The 21,280-nt window shown below is 43.8% G+C and overlaps 1 protein-coding gene across 1 annotated transcript in view; it reads right to left on the bottom strand.

Annotated features, from left to right (window-relative positions):
- Positions 1–472: 472 nt before the first annotated feature.
- The window catches only part of LOC311122463 (contactin-5-like), a gene marked incomplete at both ends in the record, with an annotated part of 297,075 nt that continues 276,267 nt past the window's right edge, over positions 473–21,280 (bottom strand). Inside the window, 4 exons of the mRNA XM_084196816.1 lie at positions 473–602; positions 4,409–4,545; positions 10,765–10,946; positions 19,183–19,285. Coding sequence (XP_084052942.1) covers positions 473–602; positions 4,409–4,545; positions 10,765–10,946; positions 19,183–19,285 — 552 coding nt within the window. The remainder of the gene's footprint in view (positions 603–4,408; positions 4,546–10,764; positions 10,947–19,182; positions 19,286–21,280) is intronic.

The raw sequence follows: 21,280 nt of genomic DNA, 5'->3' as shown, positions 1-21,280 counted from the left end.
CATCATAACCAACACAGCAGAACAAATCTTCCCTTTAGCATCATAACCAACACAGCAGAACAAATCTTCCCTTTCACATCATATAACCAACACAGCAGAACAAACCTTACCTTTAGCATAATGACAAACACAACAGAACAAACCTTCCCTTTAACATAATGACAAACACACCGGAGAAACCTTCCCTTTAACATAATGACAAGCAGCAACAAACCTGAGATAGTGGGTGGGTATGCAGCTGTGGTTGGTTCAGGAAGCAAACTGAAATTCCAATTCCAAGCAATGATAAACATTTGAATTTCAGTTTATTTCCTGAATTGAAATGGAATAGACTCCAACCCTGGTTTGCAGTGGGGCTTTTCACAGTTTACATTTTTTTTATTGTATTAATTTCCAATTAGTACCAATAACTAAAGACATACACATAGTGTAAAAAGAAATAAAAAAACAACAGGAGAAAACGATAGCGTACCTGAGATGCTGAGTTCTGCGCTGGAGTAGATGGCTCCGTATTTGTTCTCAGCGACACACTGGTACATCCCAGAGTCAGTCTGCTGGACCTTCTGGATGATTAGTTCCCCATTCACCACCTCCACCCTGCTCTGAAACACATCATCCTCCATTCACCATCTCCACCCTGCTCTGAAACACATCATCCTCCAATCACCATCTCCACCCTGCTCTGAAACACATCATCCTCCATTCACCATCTCCACCCTGCTCTGAAACACATCATCCTCCATTCACCACCTCCACCCTGCTCTGAAACACATCATCCTCCATTCACCATCTCCACCCTGCTCTTAAACACAACATCCTCCATTCACCATCTCCACCCTGCTCTGAAACACATCATCCTCCATTCACCACCTCCACCCTGCTCTGAAACACATCATCCTCCATTCACCATCTCCACCCTGCTCTTAAACACAACATCCTCCATTCACCATCTCCACCCTGCTCTGAAACACATCATCCTCCATTCACCATCTCCACCCTGCTCTGAAACACAACATCCTCCATTCACCATCTCCACCCTGCTCTTAAACACATCATCCTCCATTCACCACCTCCACCCTGCTCTGAAACATAACATCCTCCATTCACCATCTCCACCCTGCTCTGAAACACATCATCCTCCATTCACCACCTCCACCCTGCTCTGAAACACATCATCCTCCATTCACCATCTCCACCCTGCTCTTAAACACAACATCCTCCATTCACCACCTCCACCCTGCTCTGAAACACATCATCCTCCATTCACCATCTCCACCCTGCTCTGAAACAAAACAAACTCCTCTTATCAAGGGCTATGTTCCAAGGGGTACCCTATTCCCTCTATAGTACTACTTTTAACCAGGACCTACTACTTCTTGTCAAATTTAATGCACTATATTGGGAATCGGATGCCATTTTGGACGCAGCCCTTCGATATGGTTCACAATATCTTCCTTTTCTTAGAACTGGGTATATTGGTGAAATGATGCTGTGTATTCTAGAACTGGGTATATTGCTGACATGATGCTGTGTATTCTAGAACTGGGTATATTGCTGAAATTATGGTGTGTATTTTAGAACAGGGTATATTGCTGACATGATGCTGTATATTCTAGAACTGGGTATATTACTGAAATGATGCTGTGTATTTGTCACACCCTGACCTTGAGAGCCCTGCTATTTCTCTAGTTAGTTTGGTCAGGGTGTGAATGCTAGATAATCTAGTTTATCTATTTCTGAGTTGGCCGGGTGTGGTTCCCAATCAGAGGCATCTGTCGATCATTGTCTCTGATTGGGAATCATACTTAGGCAGCCATTTTCCCAACTTATGTTGTGGGAACTTGTTTCTGTTTGGCTTGTTGGATGTTTAGCCTCTTGAACTTCACGTTCTGTTGGATTTTGTTATTTTGTCTGTGTTTATAATAATAAACGACCATGTACGCATACCACGCGGCACCTTGGTCCGATCCTTTACTCAACGAACGTGACAGTATTCTAGAACTGGGTATATTGCTGACATAATGCTGTGTATTCAAGAACTGGGCATATTGCTGACATGATGCTGTGTATTCTAGAACTGGGTATATTGCTGACATGATGCTGTGTGTTCTAGAACTGGGTATATTGCTGACATGATGCTGTATATTCTAGAACAGGGTATATTGCTGACATGATAATGTGTGTTCTAGAACTGGGTATATTGCTGACATGATAATGTGTGTTCTAGAACTGGGTATATTGCTGAAAATGATGCGGTTGGTTCTAGAACTGGGTTTATTGCTGAAATGATGCTGTTTATTGTAGAACTTAATATATATTGCTGAGATGATGCTGTGTATTCTAGAACTGGGTATATTTGCTGAAATTATGCTGTGTATTCTAGAACTGGGTATATTTCTGAAATGATGCTGTGTATTCTAGAATCAGGTATATTGCTGACATGATGCTGTGTATTCTAGAACTGGGTATATTGCTGACATGATGCTGTGTGTTCTAGAACTGGGTATATTGCTGACATGATGCTGTGTATTCTAGAACAGGGTATATTGCTGAAATGATGATGTGCATTCTAGAACTGGGTATATTGCTGACATGATGCTGTGTATTCTAGAACTGGGTATATTGCTGAAATGATGATGTGCATTCTAGAACTGGGTATATTGCTGACATGATGCTGTGTATTCTAGAACTGGGTATATTGCTGACATGATGCTGTGTATTCTAGAACTGGGTATATTGCTGACATGATGCTGTGTATTCTAGAACTGGGTATATTGCTGACATGATGCTGTTTATTCTAGAACTGGGTATATTGCTGAAATTATGGTGTGTATTTTAGAACTGGGTATATTGCTGACATGATGCTGTGTGTTCTAGAACTGTGTATATTGCTGACATGATGCTGTGTATTCTAGAACTGGGTATATTGCTGAAATGATGCTGTGTATTCTAGAACTGGGTATATTGCTGAAATGATGATGTGCATTCTAGAACTGGGTATATTGCTGACATGATGCTGTGTATTCTAGAACTGGGTATATTGCTGACATGATGCTGTGTATTCTAGAACTGGGTATATTGCTGAAATGATGATGTGCATTCTAGAACTGGGTATATTGCTGACATGATGCTGTGTATTCTAGAACTGGGTATATTGCTGACATGATGCTGTGTATTCTAGAACTGGGTATATTGCTGACATGATGCTGTGTATTCTAGAACTGTGTATATTGCTGACATGATGCTGTGTATTCTAGAACTGGGTTTATTGCTGACATGATGCTGTGTGTTCTAGAACTGGGTATATTGCTGATATGATGCTGTGTGTTCTAGAACTGGGTATATTGCTGACATGATGCTGTGTGTTCTAGAACTGGGTATATTGCTGATATGATGCTGTGTGTTCTAGAACTGGGTATATTGCTGACATGATGCTGGGTATATTGCTGACATGATGCTGTGTATTCTAGAACTGGTTATATTGCTGACATGATGCTGTGTATTCTAGAACTGGTTATATTGCTGATATGATGCTGTGTATTCTAGAACTGGGTATATTGCAGACATGATGCTGTGTGTTCTAGAACTGGGTATATTGCTGACATGATGCTGTGTGTTCTAGAACTGGGTATATTGCTGACATGATGCTGGGTATATTGCTGACATGATGCTGTGTATTCTAGAACTGGGTATATTGCAGACATGATGCTGTGTGTTCTAGAACTGGGTATATTGCTGACATGATGCTGTGTGTTCTAGAACTGGGTATATTGCTGACATGATGCTGGGTATATTGCTGACATGATGCTGTGTGTTCTAGAACTGGGTATATTGCTGACATGATGCTGTGTATTCTAGAACTGGGTATATTGCAGACATGATGCTGTGTGTTCTAGAACTGGGTATATTGCTGACATGATGCTGTGTGTTCTAGAACTGGGTATATTGCTGACATGATGCTGGGTATATTGCTGACATGATGCTGTGTATTCTAGAACTGGGTATATTGCAGACATGATGCTGTGTGTTCTAGAACTGGGTATATTGCTGACATGATGCTGTGTGTTCTAGAACTGGGTATATTGCTGACATGATGCTGTGTGTTCTAGAACTGGGTATATTGCTGACATGATGCTGTGTGTTCTAGAACTGGGTATATTGCAGACATGATGCTGTGTATTCTAGAACTGGGTATATTGCTGACATGATGCTGTGTGTTCTAGAACTGGGTATATTGCTGACATGATGCTGTGTATTCTAGAACTGGTTATATTGCTGACATGATGCTGTGTATTCTCACTTCTGAGTGCCTATGGGGTAAAAGGGGGGGCATCAGTGTGTGTGTTTCTGATTGTGAGTACCTGTGGAGGTTAGGGCTGTCTGTGTGTTGTTCCCTGTGTGTGAGTACCTGTGGTGTGATCGGCTCTCCATTGAGGAGCCAGCGGTAGGTGGGTCTAGGCCTCCCTGTGGCCTTACACTCCCACTGCAGCTTATCTCCACTGTCCAACTGGCTGTTGTTTATCATACTGATCCACTGGGGGAAGGCTGGGGAGGAGAGAACAGATCAATGGGCACATATACAGGCATGCATACACACTTACCAGAATGTACGTGTACGCAGACACACGTGAGAACAATGCCTCGTCAAGCCCTCTGTCACACACACACACACACACACACACACACACACACACACACACACACACACACACACACACACACACACAATAAGACACACAAACACAAACACACTCACTAAAACACACACTAAGACACACTCACACACACACACACACACAGAAACACACAATAATTTTCCATTTCACACACACTATGTTTCCTGACCTTGCAGTATTTAGCCCAGTTTATATCTCTGTCATTACTGTTATGTTGTCCTGACCCTGCAGTATTTAGCCCAGTTTATAACCCTGTCATGACTGTTATGTTGTCCTGACCCTGCAGTATTTAGCCCAGTTTATAACCCTGTCATGACTGTTATGTTGTCCTGACCCTGCAGTATTTAGCCCAGTTTATAACCCTGTCATGACTGTTATGTTGTCCTGACCCTGCAGTATTTAGCCCAGTTTATATCTCTGTCATTACTGTTATGTTGTCCTGACCCTGCAGTATTTAGCCCAGTTTATAATTCTGTCATGACTGTTATGTTGTCCTGACCCTGCAGTATTTAGCCCAGTTCATATCCCTGTCATGACTGTTATGTTGTCCTGACCATGCAGTATTTAGCCCAGTTTATAACTCTGTAATTACTGTTTTGTTGTCCTGACCCTGCAGTATTTAGCCCAGTTCATAACCCTGTCATGACTGAGCAATCAGGGGAGAAGGGCCTTGGTCAGGGAGGTGACCAAGAACCCAATGGGCACTCTGACAGAGCTCCAGAGTTCCTCTGTGGAGATGGGAGAACCTTCCAGAAGGACAACCATCTTATGGTAGAGTGGCACCATCCCTACGGTGAATCATGCTGTGGGGATGTTTGTCAGCAGAAGGGACTGGGAGACTAGTCAGGATCGACTGAAAGATGAACGGAGCAAAGTACAGAGAGATCCTTGATGAAAACCTGCTCCAGAGCGCTCATGACCTCAGACTGGGGTGAAGGTTCACCTTCCAACAGGACAACGACCCTAAGCAGACAGCCAAGACAACGCAGGAGTGGCTTCGGGACAAGTCTCTGAATGTCCTTGGGTGGCCCAGCCAGAGCCCGGATTTGAACCCGATCGAACATCTCTGGAGAGACCTGAAAATAGCTGTGCAGCGACACTCCCCATCCAACCTGACAGAGCTTGAGAGGATCTGCAGAGAAGAATGGGAGAAACTCCCCAAATACAAGTGTGCCAAGCTTGTAGCGTCATACACAAGAAGACTCAAGGATGTAATCGTTGCCAAAGGTGCTTTAACAAAGTACTGAGTAAAGGGTCTGAATACTTAACTGAAATATCACTTTTTTAAATATATCCATTAGCAAACATTTGAAAAAAAACAACAGTTTTTGCTTTGTCATTATCGGTTATTGTGTGTCGGTTGATGAGGGGAAAAAAATATTTAATCAAATTTAGAATAAGGCTGTAACGTAACAAAATGTGGAAAAAGTCAAGGGGTCTGAATACTTTGAATACACTGTAACTGTTGATAATGTAACTAGTCAGCAGACATAGAGACTCTGTTCCAGTTTGTTTTGTAGTCATTCATCTAGCTGCATCTTCTGTCCAGTCACTGTGAGATCAATGGCTACAGTGACCTCTAAGCAAAGACAGGGCATCCTTGAGTTACTAGCCCTGCCCACAGCCAGAATAAAACTCTGATTGGGTACCTGCCTGCCCCTTTATCCAAACACACACAAGCATACGTGCTCAAGCCCACGTGCGCGCACACACACAGCCTCATTGGTAGCAGTCTCACGATGCATTTCATTTAAGGTCAGCCTTTTGTTTGAACCTTCATTATGAGCCGAGACCTTCCTGACCATACATGTCCAATCAAAGCACCCAGAGAAAAGGCATCACCCTGACGGTTCTGCCTGGCAGACCAGGAGCTGTAGCTCAATGGGGAGCTCATGTCCTGGCGGTGTGTGTGTGTGTGTGTGTGTGTGTGTGTGTGTGTGTGTGTGTGTGTGTGTGTGTGTGTGTGTGGAGAAAGGAGGCTTTGCCGTCCCTGACAGCTGATTAATGATATATACAAACAATGTGCAGAGAGAGAAAACCAGAAAGTGGACACCAGGTTCAATAACACCAGGTTCAATAACACCAGGTTCAATAACACCAGGTTCAATAACACCAGGTTCAATAACACCACAGTAACACCACAGTAACACAACAGAAACACCAGTGTCAGTAACACCACAGTAACACCAGGTTCAGTAACACCAGGTTCAGTAACACCAGGTTCAGTAACACCAGGTTCAATAACACCACAGTAACACAACAGTAACACCACAGTAACACCAGGTTCAGTATCACCACAGTAACACCAAGTTCAATAACACCAAAGTAACACCACAGTAACACAACAGAAACACCAGTGTCAGTAACACCACAGTAACACCAGGTTCAGTAACACCAGGTTCAGTAACACCAGGTTCAGTAACACCAGGTTCAGTAACACCAGGTTCAATAACACCACAGTAACACAACAGTAACACCACAGTAACACCAGGTTCAGTATCACCACAGTAACACCAAGTTCAATAACACCAAAGTAACACCACAGTAACACCAGTGTCAGTAACACCACAGTAACACCACAGTAACACAACAGAAACACCAGTGTCAGTAACACCACAGTAACACCAGGTTCAGTATCACCACAGTAACACCAAGTTCAATAACACCACAGTAACACCACAGTAACACAACAGAAACACCAGTGTCAGTAACACCACAGTAACACCAGGTTCAATAACACCACAGTAACACAACAGTAACACCAGGTTCAGTAACACCAGGTTCAGTAACACCAGGTTCAGTAACACCAGGTTCAGTAACACCAGGTTCAATAACACCACAGTAACACCACAGTAACACCAGGTTCAGTAACACCAGGTTAAGTAACACCAGGTTCAATAACACCAGGTTCAATAACACCACAGTAACACCACAGTAACACCAGGATCAGTAACACCAGGTTCAGTAACACCATGTTCAATAACACCACATTAACACAACAGTAACACCACAGTAACACCAGGGTCAGTAATAACACAGTAACACCAGGTTCAATAACACCACAGTAACACCACAGTAACACCAGGGTCAATAACACCAGGTTCAGTAACACCAGGTTCAGTAACACCAGGTTCAATAACACCACAGTAACACAACAGTAACACCACAGTAACACCAGGGTCAGTAACACCACAGTAACACCACAGTAACACCAGGGTCAGTAACACCTCAGTAACACCACAGTAACACCAGGGTCAGTAACACCACAGTAACACCACAGTAACACCAGAGTCAGTAACACCACAGTAACACCATAGTAACACCACAGTAACACCAGGGTCAGTAACCCCACAGTAACATCACAGTAACACCAGGGTCAGTAACACCTCAGTAACACCACAGTAACTCCAGGGTCAGTAACACCACAGTAACACCAGGGTCAGTAACACCACAGTAACACCAAAGAAGCAGCACAGTAATGCCAGAGTAACACCACAGTAACACCACAGTACCATCAGGAACAGTAACACCAGGGTCAGTAACACCAGGGTCAGTAACACCACAGTAACACCACAGTAACACCAGGGCCAGTAACACCACATTAACACCACAGTAACACCAGACTCAGTAACCCCAGGTTTAGTAACATCACAGTAACACCAGGGTCAGTAACACCACAGTAACACCACAGTAACACCAGGGTCAGTAACACCACAGTAACACCAGGGTCAGTAACACCACAGTAACACCAAAGAAGCAGAACAGTAATGCCAGAGTAAAACCACAGTAACACCACAGTACCATCAGGAACAGTAACACCAGGGTCAGTAACACCAGGGTCAGTAACACCACAGTAACACCAGGGTCAGTAACACCACAGTAACACCACAGTAACACCACATTAACACCAGGGTCAGTAACACCACAGTAACACAACAGTAACACCACAGTAACACCACAGTAGCAGTACAGTAACAGCACAGTAACAGCACGGTAACACCAGGGTCCTTAACACCACAGCAACACCAGTGTCAGTAACACAACAGTAACACCACAGTAACACAACAGTAACACCACAGTAACAGCACGGTAACACCACAGTAACACCATAGTAACATCACAGCAACACTACAGTAACACCAGGGTCAGTAATACCACAGTAACCCCACATTATCACCACAGTAACACCAAAGTAACATCACAGCAACACTACAGTAACACCAGGGTCAGTAACACCACAGCAACACCACAGTAACACCAGGGTCAGTAACACCACAGTAACACCACAGTAAAAGCACAGTAACACCATAGTAACACCACAGTAACACCACAGTAACACCAGGGTCAGTAACACCACAGTAACCCCACAGTATCACCACAGTAACACCACAGTAAAAGCACAGTAACACCACAGTAACACCACAGTAACACCAGGCTCAGTAACACAACAGTAACACCACAGTAACAACACAGTAACACCAGGGTCAGTAACACCACAGTAAAACCACAGTAAAACCACAGTAACACCACAGCAAAACCACAGTAACACCACAGTAACACCAGGTTCAGTAACACCACAGTAACACCACAGTAACACCACAGTAACACCACAGTAACACCAGGTTCAGTATCACCACAGTAACATCACAGTAAAACCACAGTAACACCACAGTAACACCAGGTTCAGTAACACCACAGTAACACCACAGTAACACCACAGTAACACCACAATAACAACACAGTAACACCACAATAACACCACAGTAACACCACAGTAACACCAGGGTCAGTAACACCACAGTAACCCCACAGTATCACCACAGTAAAACCATAGTAACACCACAGTAAAAGCACAGTAACACCACAGTAACACCACAGTAACACCAGGCTCAGTAACACAACAGTAACACCACAGTAACACCACAGTAACACCAGGGTCAGTAACACCACAGTAAAACCACAGTAACACCACAGTAACACCACAGCAAAACCACAGTAACACCACAGTAACACCACAGTAACACCAGGTTCAATAACACCACAGTAACACCACAGTAACACCACAGTAAAACCACAGTAACACCACAGTAACACCACAGCAAAACCACAGTAACACCACAGTAACACCAGGTTCAGTATCACCACAGTAACACCACAGTAAAACCACAGTAACACCACAGTAACACCAGGTTCAGTAACACCACAGTAACACCACAGTAACACCACAATAACAACACAGTAACACCACAATAACACCACAGTAACACCACAGTAACACCAGGTTCAGTAACACCAGGTTCAGTAACACCACAGTAACACCACAGTAACACCACAGTAACACCACAGTAACACCAGGTTCAGTAACACCACAGTAACACCACAGTAACACCACAATAACAACACAGTAACACCACAGTAACACCAGGTTCAGTAACACCAGGTTCAGTAACACCACAGTAACACCACAGTAACACCACAGTAACACCACAGTAACACCAGGTTCAGTAACACCACGGTACTCACTTTAAAACATGTGGCACAATGTTTCTTTATCCAAGACAATATCCTGCATTTATGACATAGTTCCCACTTGATCTAAGTCACCCAGATCAGAACAGACAGGACTGAGTTATCAGGCGCTGCAGGTCATTGACCACCAAAATTGAACATTAAATATATATATATTCCCGAAGCAGATTATATTGAACTCCCTTCGCTTGAAGGCACTAGTCTTTTCCTACTGGCACTGACTTTGCTGATAACTACTTTATTGAGGGAAAATGTCCTTGATATGATTGTGATGTGTTGTTGTCTTACCTAAAAATTATAAAATGAATGTGCTAATTGTAAGGCACTCTGGATAAGACCGTCTGCTAAATGACTAAACTGTGATGTAAATGTAAGGCTGTTCCTCCCCTGGGGTTCTGTGCTTTACACTCATAGGAGGTCCCAATACTACAGTCACAGATTAACACCACAGTCACAGATTAACACCACAGTCACAGATTAACACCACAGTCAAAGATGAGAAAACAAACTATCAGAAAAACAACCCAATGTAGCTCCAGTCCATCCCTCCATAACTTACTGTAGATCTGGAGGTGTCCCTTGAAGGGTGTTCCTCCTCTGGGGTTCTCCGCTTTACACTCGTAGGTCCCCGCGTCCTCCAGCTGGACATCAGGGATCTCCAGAACAGCCTGGGACTTCCTCAGACGAGCCTTCTTAGGGATGTTACCGTTCATCTTCCTCCATGTTATGGTTGGGACGGGACTTGGAGGAGGAGAGTGGAGAGGGTTATAATACTACACTTTTGCATCCTGCCGATAATATCTACACTATGTAAACTCATACATAATACATGGGTGATAGTGAGGACAAGGAGAGCAGAGAGTTGATTGTTGCTACACACAATTCCAGCCAGACAAGTGGATACATTTACAACCATAATACAGTAAAGGACTAGCGGAGGAGGAATGTGGAAAGTCGGGGGTTCAATTCCACGTTGTACACAGACCTATCCTGGCTATATAAACTGATACATAATACGTGACTGTGATTTGTGTCCATCCACACAATAAAACATCTCTAAATAATTTACTGTGCCATAATCCAGAGTGAATTTGTATCTCTGAGTCGCTCTCTGCCCTAATGACCTCCAACTGAGAATGATGTAATTGACTACATGATATATTCAGATCAGGTTACCAGCCCAACTAATGATCATGATTTATATGATTAGTGTATGTGAGCGTGACTGTTCATCATCAGTTTGTTGATGCTCCGCTATGCCCCTGTGCCTGCTCTGCTCTCTCCATGACAGATGGGTTGAATATGTAGCAGGAGAACGTCCATGACAGATGGGTTGAATATGTAACAGGAGAACGTCCATGACAGATGGGTTGAATATGTAGCAGGAGAACGTCCATGACAGATGGGTTGAATATGTAGCAGGAGAACGTCCATGACAGATGGGTTGAACATGTAGCAGGAGAACGTCCATGACAGATGGGTTGAACATGTAGCAGGAGAACGTCCATGACAGATGGGTTGAATATGTAACAGGAGAACGTCCATGACAGATGGGTTGAATATGTAGCAGGAGAACGTCCATGACAGATGGGTTGAATATGTAGCAGGAGAACGTCCATGACAGATGGGTTGAACACGTAGCAGGAGAACGTCCATGACAGATGGGTTGAATATGTAACAGGAGAACGTCCATGACAGATGGGTTGAACATGTAGCAGGAGAACATCGTACTACACTATATCAGCAAGGCTCTGTGTTTGACAGCTCCGTTTGACAGCTCTCAGAAAGATGGAAATCTGACACCCCTGGAAACCCCCGGCGCTCCCGTCCATCACTCAGCCCAGATGAAAATGTTCCATAGCTTTTTTATCACTTCCAAATTCACAAAGACATTTTAATATCGCTCAGACTCCCAGTTGCCATGGTCTCTGAGTTAGATTCAGAGCACGTTCAGAGCTAACCACAGCCTTTACAGCTCACTCCTGACCACCATAGGCATCAAGGTAATGAAGGGATGTCTGACCACCATAGACATCAAGGTAATGAAGGGATGTCTGACCACCATAGACATCAAGGTAATGAAGGGATGTCTGACCACCATAGACATCAATGTAGTGAAGGGATGTCTGACCACCATAGACATCAAGGTAATGAAGGGATGTCTGACCACCATAGACATCAAGGTAATGAAGGGATGTCTGACCACCATAGACATCAAGGTAATGAAGGGATGTCTGACCACCATAGACATCAAGGTAATGAAGGGATGTCTGACCACCATAGGCCAGAGGTTCCCAAACCTCACGACCCCATTTTGATATTTGAAAATTCTCGGGACCCAAACCATGAGAGCAAAAAAATAAGTCATTAACAGCCAATGTTTACTTTTATAATTGGGGCTATGGCAGTCAATCGTAAAACATTCTAACATTATTTCCAATTGTATTCTCAACTCACCATCATATACTTTTAATGTGGGTCTATGAAAGTCAATTACAAATGAGTCTGACATAATGTATCTTATCTCACCCCCACTAATGAGATGGGTGTGGCTTGATGCATGACGCGTCAAAGCTTCTCAAAGTCAGGGGGCATGGTCGACAGCGCGCACCTCATCTCTCCTATCAGATCCAACCTGGATCGATATATTTTAATGCAGACGAGAGCACTGAATCAGCGTACCATGAGTAGTACTGTCGGAGGGAGACGGCACAGCATTTCCTTTGGGACAGGAACCAAAACTCCTCCATAGTAACCTGTGAAAGCGTTGTCTGCAGCATTCGGTCACATGACAGCTCGATCAGCTGTTCGATTTCACTTACCGGCATGTAATAATAATATAATAATATGCCATTTAGCAGACACTTTTATTCAAAGCGACTTACATTCATGTTACATTGTTATATATGGGTGGTCCCGGGGCCCCAGCATGTCAACTGAGCCAGAATCATAGTCTAACAGATTTAGCTGATTCGGTCACTCATCTCTAGATTTGTATTTCCCCTGCATGCTTCATTCAGTTCGTTCAGTTTCCCAAATATATTTGTTACATAGGCAAGGAGACACACAATTTATTTTCATTACACAGAAAGTCAACAGTCTTTTATTTTTATTTTTTATCCATTGCAAATGACAACAGTTCCTCTCTTTCCAACAATCCCCCTCGATACCCACCAAGCCTCTGTGTGAAGTAGAACACTGTCATGCTGTTCTCCCGTATCAGGCGAACAGGCGAACAGGCGAACAGGCGAACAGGCGAACAGGCGAACAGGCGAACAGGCGAACAGGCGAACAGGCGAACAGGCGAACAGGCGAACAGGCGTGCACGATGTAGTTTACAATCAAAGTTACCTGTTGCATGTTTCCGAGTTCTGAGCTTCAATCTGTTTTTTGTGAATATAGCCACGCAGCACACTGAACATCCCCTGTGCCGTTTCATGCTCGGGAATCGTGAGACAGAACATTATGTCCTCGTGAATAGCATCCCCCGACATGTAGCGAATAAAAGTCAATGCATGGGCATCTCAGCCCTCACAGCTAACGTCCATTTGGAGAGCATAAGCTGGGGAGTTTGAGTCGTTCAGTCAGAGTTTCCTCTTGATCGCTACGTATAGCATTACATTTACATTTACATTTTAGTCATTTAGCAGACGCTCTTATCCAGAGCGACTTACAGTTAGTGAATACATATTATTTTATACTGGCCCCCCATGGGAATCGAACCCACAACCCTGCCGTTGCAAACGCCATGCTCTATCAACTGAGCATCAAGTCTTAGTTTTATAGTGTTATGTGACAAAGGTTTTGATGTGAGTTTCTGTGGCTCTGCCTCCCCACACATTGCAATTCACCTAACCTAGCAATTCACTGTGGGAATGATTCAAGTGCAAAGGTCAAGTGTGGCCTTTTCCCACAATCTAATGGCGTTCTCTGGTTGAATTACAACTTTTAGATTTGAATAATTTAGATTTAGATTTTTAAGGTTAATCACATTACAATGTTTTTGAGAGACAAAGACGATATTATTATATTTTTAATATATATATATTTTTTTTTACCAGGATTTTGGAAATTCTTCTGTGACCCTATTTCCATATCAGGTGACCCCTAATTGTGGTCGCGACACCTGTGTTTGGGAACCGCTGAGTTAACCCTCTTGAATCAATCTAAGTTACATAACAAAAAAATCCCCATCAAAATCTGTCCGTTTAAACTAGAGATATATGTTTATTGCAATCCACTTCATCCTCCAGTGTCGCCCTTCTGCTTCTGCGGTGAAAAGTGGCAGAGCTAGAGCGGTGTATGTCAGACCGTGAGACATGCAGACATGCCGAAAATCGTTCTTCTCAAGAAAAAGTCTGTAGCGTCCGAACGTTTTGACATAAAAACCATGGAAAGGGGAGACTCTCACGAACACGATGGTGTTCTCCGTTTTGCTCTACGACCCCCACAAGCATCAGGGGAATCGTCTGAAGTCGATACTGTTGATGTGCCAACTTCTGTTTGTAGCGTCCAAACCGTTTGGGCTACAAACTAATGTGACCCCACTGTGGAAAGGGGAGACTCTCATGAACACGATGGTGTTCTCCGTTTTGCTCTACGACCCCAACATAGGACTGTAATAGGACTCGTCTGAAGGTAACTGGTGCCGGTTTAAAAAAATGAATGGAAGTATGAAGGTAGTTTTGTGTCTACCCCAAAAAGGTGTTAAATATGTGTCAATATATATATATATATCCTGAGCTTTTCTTCTCCTAGATATAGGACAGACATTTCAAAACCTTGTTTCTTATGATTATGTTTTTGACTGTCTTTTTGGCCATTGATGAATGTGTTATTCAAAGTGTTTCTCTTGGCTTTAGTAGTAAGGCCAAATTGAATATTTTATTAAATCCTTTTTTAATGTATTTTTTTATACCTAAAGGGGTCCTAAAATTCCAAATCAAATAGCTAAATGATCCATAGTATGACCATCTTAAAACAATTCAATATGTCATATTTACCTTTTATGGTGATAATAATGCCCTTATTTGCTGTTTGATTTGAAACTTTTTGAAATTAGGCCACAGCAGAGCCATGGCAAATTAGATGAAATGTTATTTGAGGTGATGCCAAAATGTTTTGCTGTGACTCTGACTTTCACATAGTATTCAGAGGACTGACTATTTCAGAAATAACATAAAAACTATGGCAAGTTGTTGTTGAGTTTGCAGAACATTTTATTTAACTATTTCACCTAACTATGCTGTGCTGCCTGAGAATTCAGAAACATTGGGGTAGTGAAGGGATGTCTGATCACCATACACATCAAGGTAGTCCAGTGTAGCTCAGTTGGTAGAGCATGGCACTTGCATCGCCAGGGTTGTGGGTTCGATTCCCACGGGGGGCTAGTTTGAACAAAAAAAAAAAAAGACTGTAAGTCGCTCTGGATAAGAGCGTCTGCTAAATGACTAAAATGTAGTGAAGGGCTGTCTGATCACCATTGGCATTAAGGTAGTGAAGGGATGTCTGTCAATGTAAATAGTCCGGGTGGTCATTTGATTAATTTTTCAGCAGTCTTATGGCTTGGGGGTAGAAGCTGTTATGGAGCCTTTTGGACCTAGACTTGGTGCTCCAGTATCGCTTGCCGTGCGGTAGCAGAGAGAACAGTCTATGACTAGGGTGGTTGGAGTTTTTGACAATTTTGAGGGCCTTCCTCTGACACCGCCTAGTATATAGGTCCTGGATGGCAGGAAGCTTGGCCCCAGTGATGTACTGGGCCGTACGCACTATCCTCTGTAGCGCCTTACAGTCGGATGCCGAGCAGTTGCCATACCAGGCGGTGATGCAACCAGTCAGGATGCTCTTGATGGTGCAGCTGTATAACTTTTTGAGGATCTGATGACCCATGCCAAATCTTTTCAGTCTCTTGAGTGAGAAAAGGTGTTGACGTGCCTTCTTCATGACTGTCTTGGTGTGTTTGGACCATGATAGTTTGTTGCTGATGTGGACACCAAGGAACTTGAAACTCTCTACCCACTCCACTGAAGCCCTGTCGATGTTAATGTGGGCCTGTTCGACCCTCCTTTTCCTGTAGTCCACGATCACCTCCTTTGTCTTGCTAACATTTAGGGAGAGGTTGTTGTCCTGGCACCACACTGTCAGGTGTCTGGCCAGCCTTTCAAAGCACTTCATGGCTACCGACGTGAGTGCTACGGGGCGGTAGTCATTTAGGCAGGTTACCTTCGCTTTCTTGGGCACAGGGACTATGGTGGTCTGCTTGAAACATGTAGGTATTACAGACTCGGTCAGGGAGAGGTTGAAAATGTCAGTGAATGTTGACCTGTTTAATGGTCTTGCTCACATCGGCTACGGAGAGCGTGATCTCACAGTCGTCCGGAACAGCTGGTGCTCTCATGCATGCTTCGGTGTTGCTTGCCTCACAAGGCCGCAGGGCCAGACAGATTACCAGGACGTGTACTCCGAGCATTCGCTGACCAACTGGCAAGTGTCTTCACTGACATTTTCAACATGTCCCTGACTGAGTCTGTAATACCAACATATTTCAAGCAGACCACCATAGTCCCTGTGCCCAAGAACACTAAGATAACCTGCCTAAATGACTACCGACCTGTAGCACTGACGTCTGTAGCCATGAAGTGCTTTGAAAGGCTGGTCATGGCTCACATCAACACCATTATCCCAGAAACCCTAGCCCCACAACAATTTGCATACCGTCCCAACAGATCCACAGATGATGCCATCTCTATTGCATTCCACACTGCCCTTTCCCACCTAGACAAGAGGAACACCTACGTGAGAATGCTATTCATTGACTACAGCTCAGCGTTCAACACCATAGTGCCCTCAAAGCTCATCACTAAGCTAAGGACCCTAGAACTAAACACCTCCATCTGCAACTGGATCATGGACTTCCTGACGGGCCGCCCCCAGGTGGTAAGGGTATGTAACAACACATCTGCCACGCTGATCGTCAACACGGGGGCCCCTCAGGGGTGCGTGCTCATTCCCCTCCTGTACACCCTGTTCACCCATGACTGTATGGCCAGGCATGACTCCAACACCATCATTTAGTTTGCAGATGACACAACAGTGGTAGGCCTGATCACAGAGACCTGGCTGTGTGGTGCCAGGATAACAACCTCTCCCACAACGTGATCAAGACAAAGGAGATGATTGTGGAATACTGGAAAAAAAAGAGGACTGAGCACGCACCCATTGTCATCGACGGGGCTGTAGTGGAACAGGTTGAGAGCTTCAGGTTTCTTGGTGTCCACATCATGGTCCAAACACACCAAGACAGTCCTGAAGAGGGCACGACAAAGCCTATTCCCCCTCAGGAGACTGAAAAGATTTGGCATGGGTCCTCAGATCCTCAAAAAGTTCTACAGCTGCACCATCAAGAGCATCCTGACTGGTTGCATCACCGCCTGTTATGGCAACCGCTCGGCCTCTGACCGCAAGGCACAACAGAGGGTAGTGCGTATAGCCCAGTACATCACTGGGGCCAAGCTTCCTGCCATCCAGGACCTCTATACCAGGCGGTGTCAGAGGAAGGCCCTAAAAATTGTCAAAGACTCCAGCCACCCTAGTCATAGACTGTTCTCTCTGCTACCGCACAGCAAGTGGTACCGGAGCGCCAAGTCTAGGTCCAAAAGGCTTTTTAACAGCTTCTACCCCCAAGCCATAAGACTCCTGAACAGCTAATCATGGCTACCCAGAGTATTTGCATTGCCACCCCCACCCCCTCTTTTACGCTGCTGCTACTCTGTTAATTATTTATGCATAGTCACTTTAACTCTACCCACATGTACATATTAACTCAATTACCTCGACTAACCTGTGCCCCCGCACATTGACTCTGTATCGGTACCCCCTGTATATAGCCTGTATATTGACTCTGTACCGGTACCCCCTGTATATAGCCTCCCTACTGTTATTTTATTTTATTGCAGCTCTTTAATTATTCGTTATTTTTATGTTTTACTCATCTATTTTTTTCTTAACATTTATTTATTTATTGGTTTCTTAAAACTGCACTGTTGGTTAAGGGCTTGTCAGTCAGCATTTCACTGTATGTTCTGTATGTTCTACACCTGTTGTATTCGGCGCAGGTAGTAAATACAATTTGATTTGATTTGATCAGCTGTTGGTTGTTGCTAGTGTTGCTTTACGGATGATAGTCAATAGATCTACTGGTGGTTGTTGCTAGTGTTGAATAAGGGATTGTAATCAATAGATCTACTGGTGGTTGTAGCTAGTGATGAATAAGGGATTGTAATCAATAGATCTACCGGTGGTTGTTGCTAGTGATGAATAAGGGATTGTAATCAATAGATCTACTGGTGTTTGTAGCTAGTGATGAATAAGGGATTGTAATCAATAGATCTACCGGTGGTTGTTGCTAGTGATGAATAAGGGATTGTAATCAATAGATCTACTGGTGGTTGTAGCTAGTGATGAATAAGGGATTGTAATCAATAGATCTACTGGTGGTTGTAGCTAGTGTTGAATAAAGGATTGTAATCAATAGATCTACTGGTGGTTGTAGCTAGTGTTGAATAAAGGATTGTAATCAATAGATCTACTGGTGGTTGTTGCTAGTGATGAATAAGGGATTGTAATCAATAGATCTACTGGTGGTTGTAGCTAGTGATGAATAAGGGATCATAGTGAATTAATCTATGATAGTCAATGCATCTAGATGTTGAATAAGGGATGATAGGAAATGCATCTACTGGTGGCATTTTACTTAGTGTAACGATCCCACATTTCCCAGGTATTCCCGCAATGCCGATTGGAGAATTCCTGGATTTACTTTTTATTCCTTCCCATTCCAGGAATCTTCCAACTGGGATTTCTGGAAAACTGGGGAATTTTAGGAAAGTTACATGAAATCTGTAACCCTACGTTTCACCATAAATGATGAACATGGATGTTCATGGGTATAATACATCATGCATGTTTCTGTACTTACTTCCCCAGGGCAAAACACTCCAGCCTCACCGTGACTCCTCTGGCAGCCAGGACAGATGGGGGGAAATGCACCTCGATTTTAGGCTCATATTCTCCCATTATACCTGTAAATCACAAGACGACAGAGGAGAGAAGAGATATCAAGTTTAGTGATCAGCAGGACATCTGACAACATCCATTCCCCACCCATGTCAAAGCTAGCTGCATTCCATCTCCCCTAGCTAGAAGTTACACAGATAGGGGCTGAAGAAAGACTGTCTAGGAAAAGTTAGATTAAAATTGTATGTAGGCCACACACACACAAACACAAATGCATACACACACACACACACAGGCACATAGACACACACACAGGCACTCAGACACACACACACATTTACATTACATTTAACATTTTAGTCATTTAGCAGACGCTCTTATCCAGAGCGACTTACAGTTAGTGAGTGCAAACATTTTCCATATTGGTTACACACACACACACACACACACACACACACACACACACACACACACACACAGACACAGACACACACACACACACACACACACACACACACACACACACACACACACACACACACACACACACACACACACACACACACACACAGACACACACACACACACACACACACACACACACACACACACACACACACACACACAGACACACACAGACACACAGACACACACACACACACACACACACACACACACACACACACACACACACACACACACACACACACACACACACACAGACACACACACACACACACACACACTCCTTCCCTCATCTGGAATCACACCCCCCACAACCACCCTGAGATGATTCTGTATTGCAGATGTGAAGATGCAGAAGTGCATTGGATAGACATGTACTGATGATGCTTTGCGCCTACGGTATCCTGGTGTGTGTGTGTGAGTGTGTGTGTGAGAGAGTGTGTGTGTGTGTGTGTGTGTGTATGTGTGTGTGTGTGTGTGTGTGTGTGTGTGTGTGTGTATGTGTGTGTGTGTGTGTGTGTGTGTGTGTGTGTGTATGTGTGTGTGTGTGTGTGTGTGTGTGTGTGTGTGTATGTGTAGGGGTGTTAACAGGCCTGCTTGGGTCTCGCTACTCACGCGGAACACTAAATAATACAGTTCACAAGACTGGGACTGTGGATTACTCTTCTGCTGCTAACATCCATCACTAACACCTAGCATCCATTACTAACACCTAACATACATTACTAACACCTAGCATCCATTACTAACACCTAGCATCCATTACTAACACCTAGCATCCATCACTAACACCTTCTGCTGCTAGCATCCATCACTAACACCTATAATCCATTACTAACACCTAACATACATTACTAACACCTAGCATCCATCACTAACACCTTCTGCTGCTAGCTCCATTACTAACACCTAACATCCATTACTAACACCTAGCATCCATTACTAACACCTAGCCTCCATTACTAACACCTTCTGCTGCTAGCATTCATTTCTAACACCTAGCATCCATTACTAACACCTAGCATCCATTACTAACACCTTCTGCTGCTAGCATTCATTTCTAACACCTAGCATCCATTACTAATACCTTCTGCTGCTAGCATCCATTACTAACACCTAGCATCCATTACTAACACCTAGCATCCATTACTAACACCTAGCATCCATCACTAACACCTTCTGCTGCTAGCATCCATTACTAACACCTAACATCCATTACTAACACCTAACATCCATTACTAACACCTAACATCCATTACTAACTGATTAGCGAACAGCGCCGGAAGAAGATGGCTGCCGTTTTACAGCCCTCTAACCAATTGTACTATTATGTGTGTTTTTCCGCGTTATTTGTAATTTATTTTGTACATAATGTTTATGCCATCGTCTCTTATAACCAAAGAGAGCTTCTGGATATCAGGACAGCGATTACTCACCTCGCGTTGGACGAACACTTTTTTTTCAACGAGGCGTTCGCGAAGGATATTCTACAGACTCCAGACAAGGCCCAGATCCCCGTCATTCGCGTGAGGAAGAGACGGAGATACCGTGGACGTAGGTCGGGGTGCCTTGTAAAGATCCGACGGCGAACGAGT

Source organism: Coregonus lavaretus (genome assembly GCF_964263955.1).
Source record: "Coregonus lavaretus genome assembly, contig: HAP1_SCAFFOLD_164, whole genome shotgun sequence".
Classification (NCBI taxonomy): Eukaryota; Metazoa; Chordata; class Actinopteri; order Salmoniformes; family Salmonidae; genus Coregonus; species Coregonus lavaretus.
The sequence above is the reverse complement of the archived record's forward strand: the minus strand, read 5'-3'. Positions and strand labels throughout refer to the sequence as shown.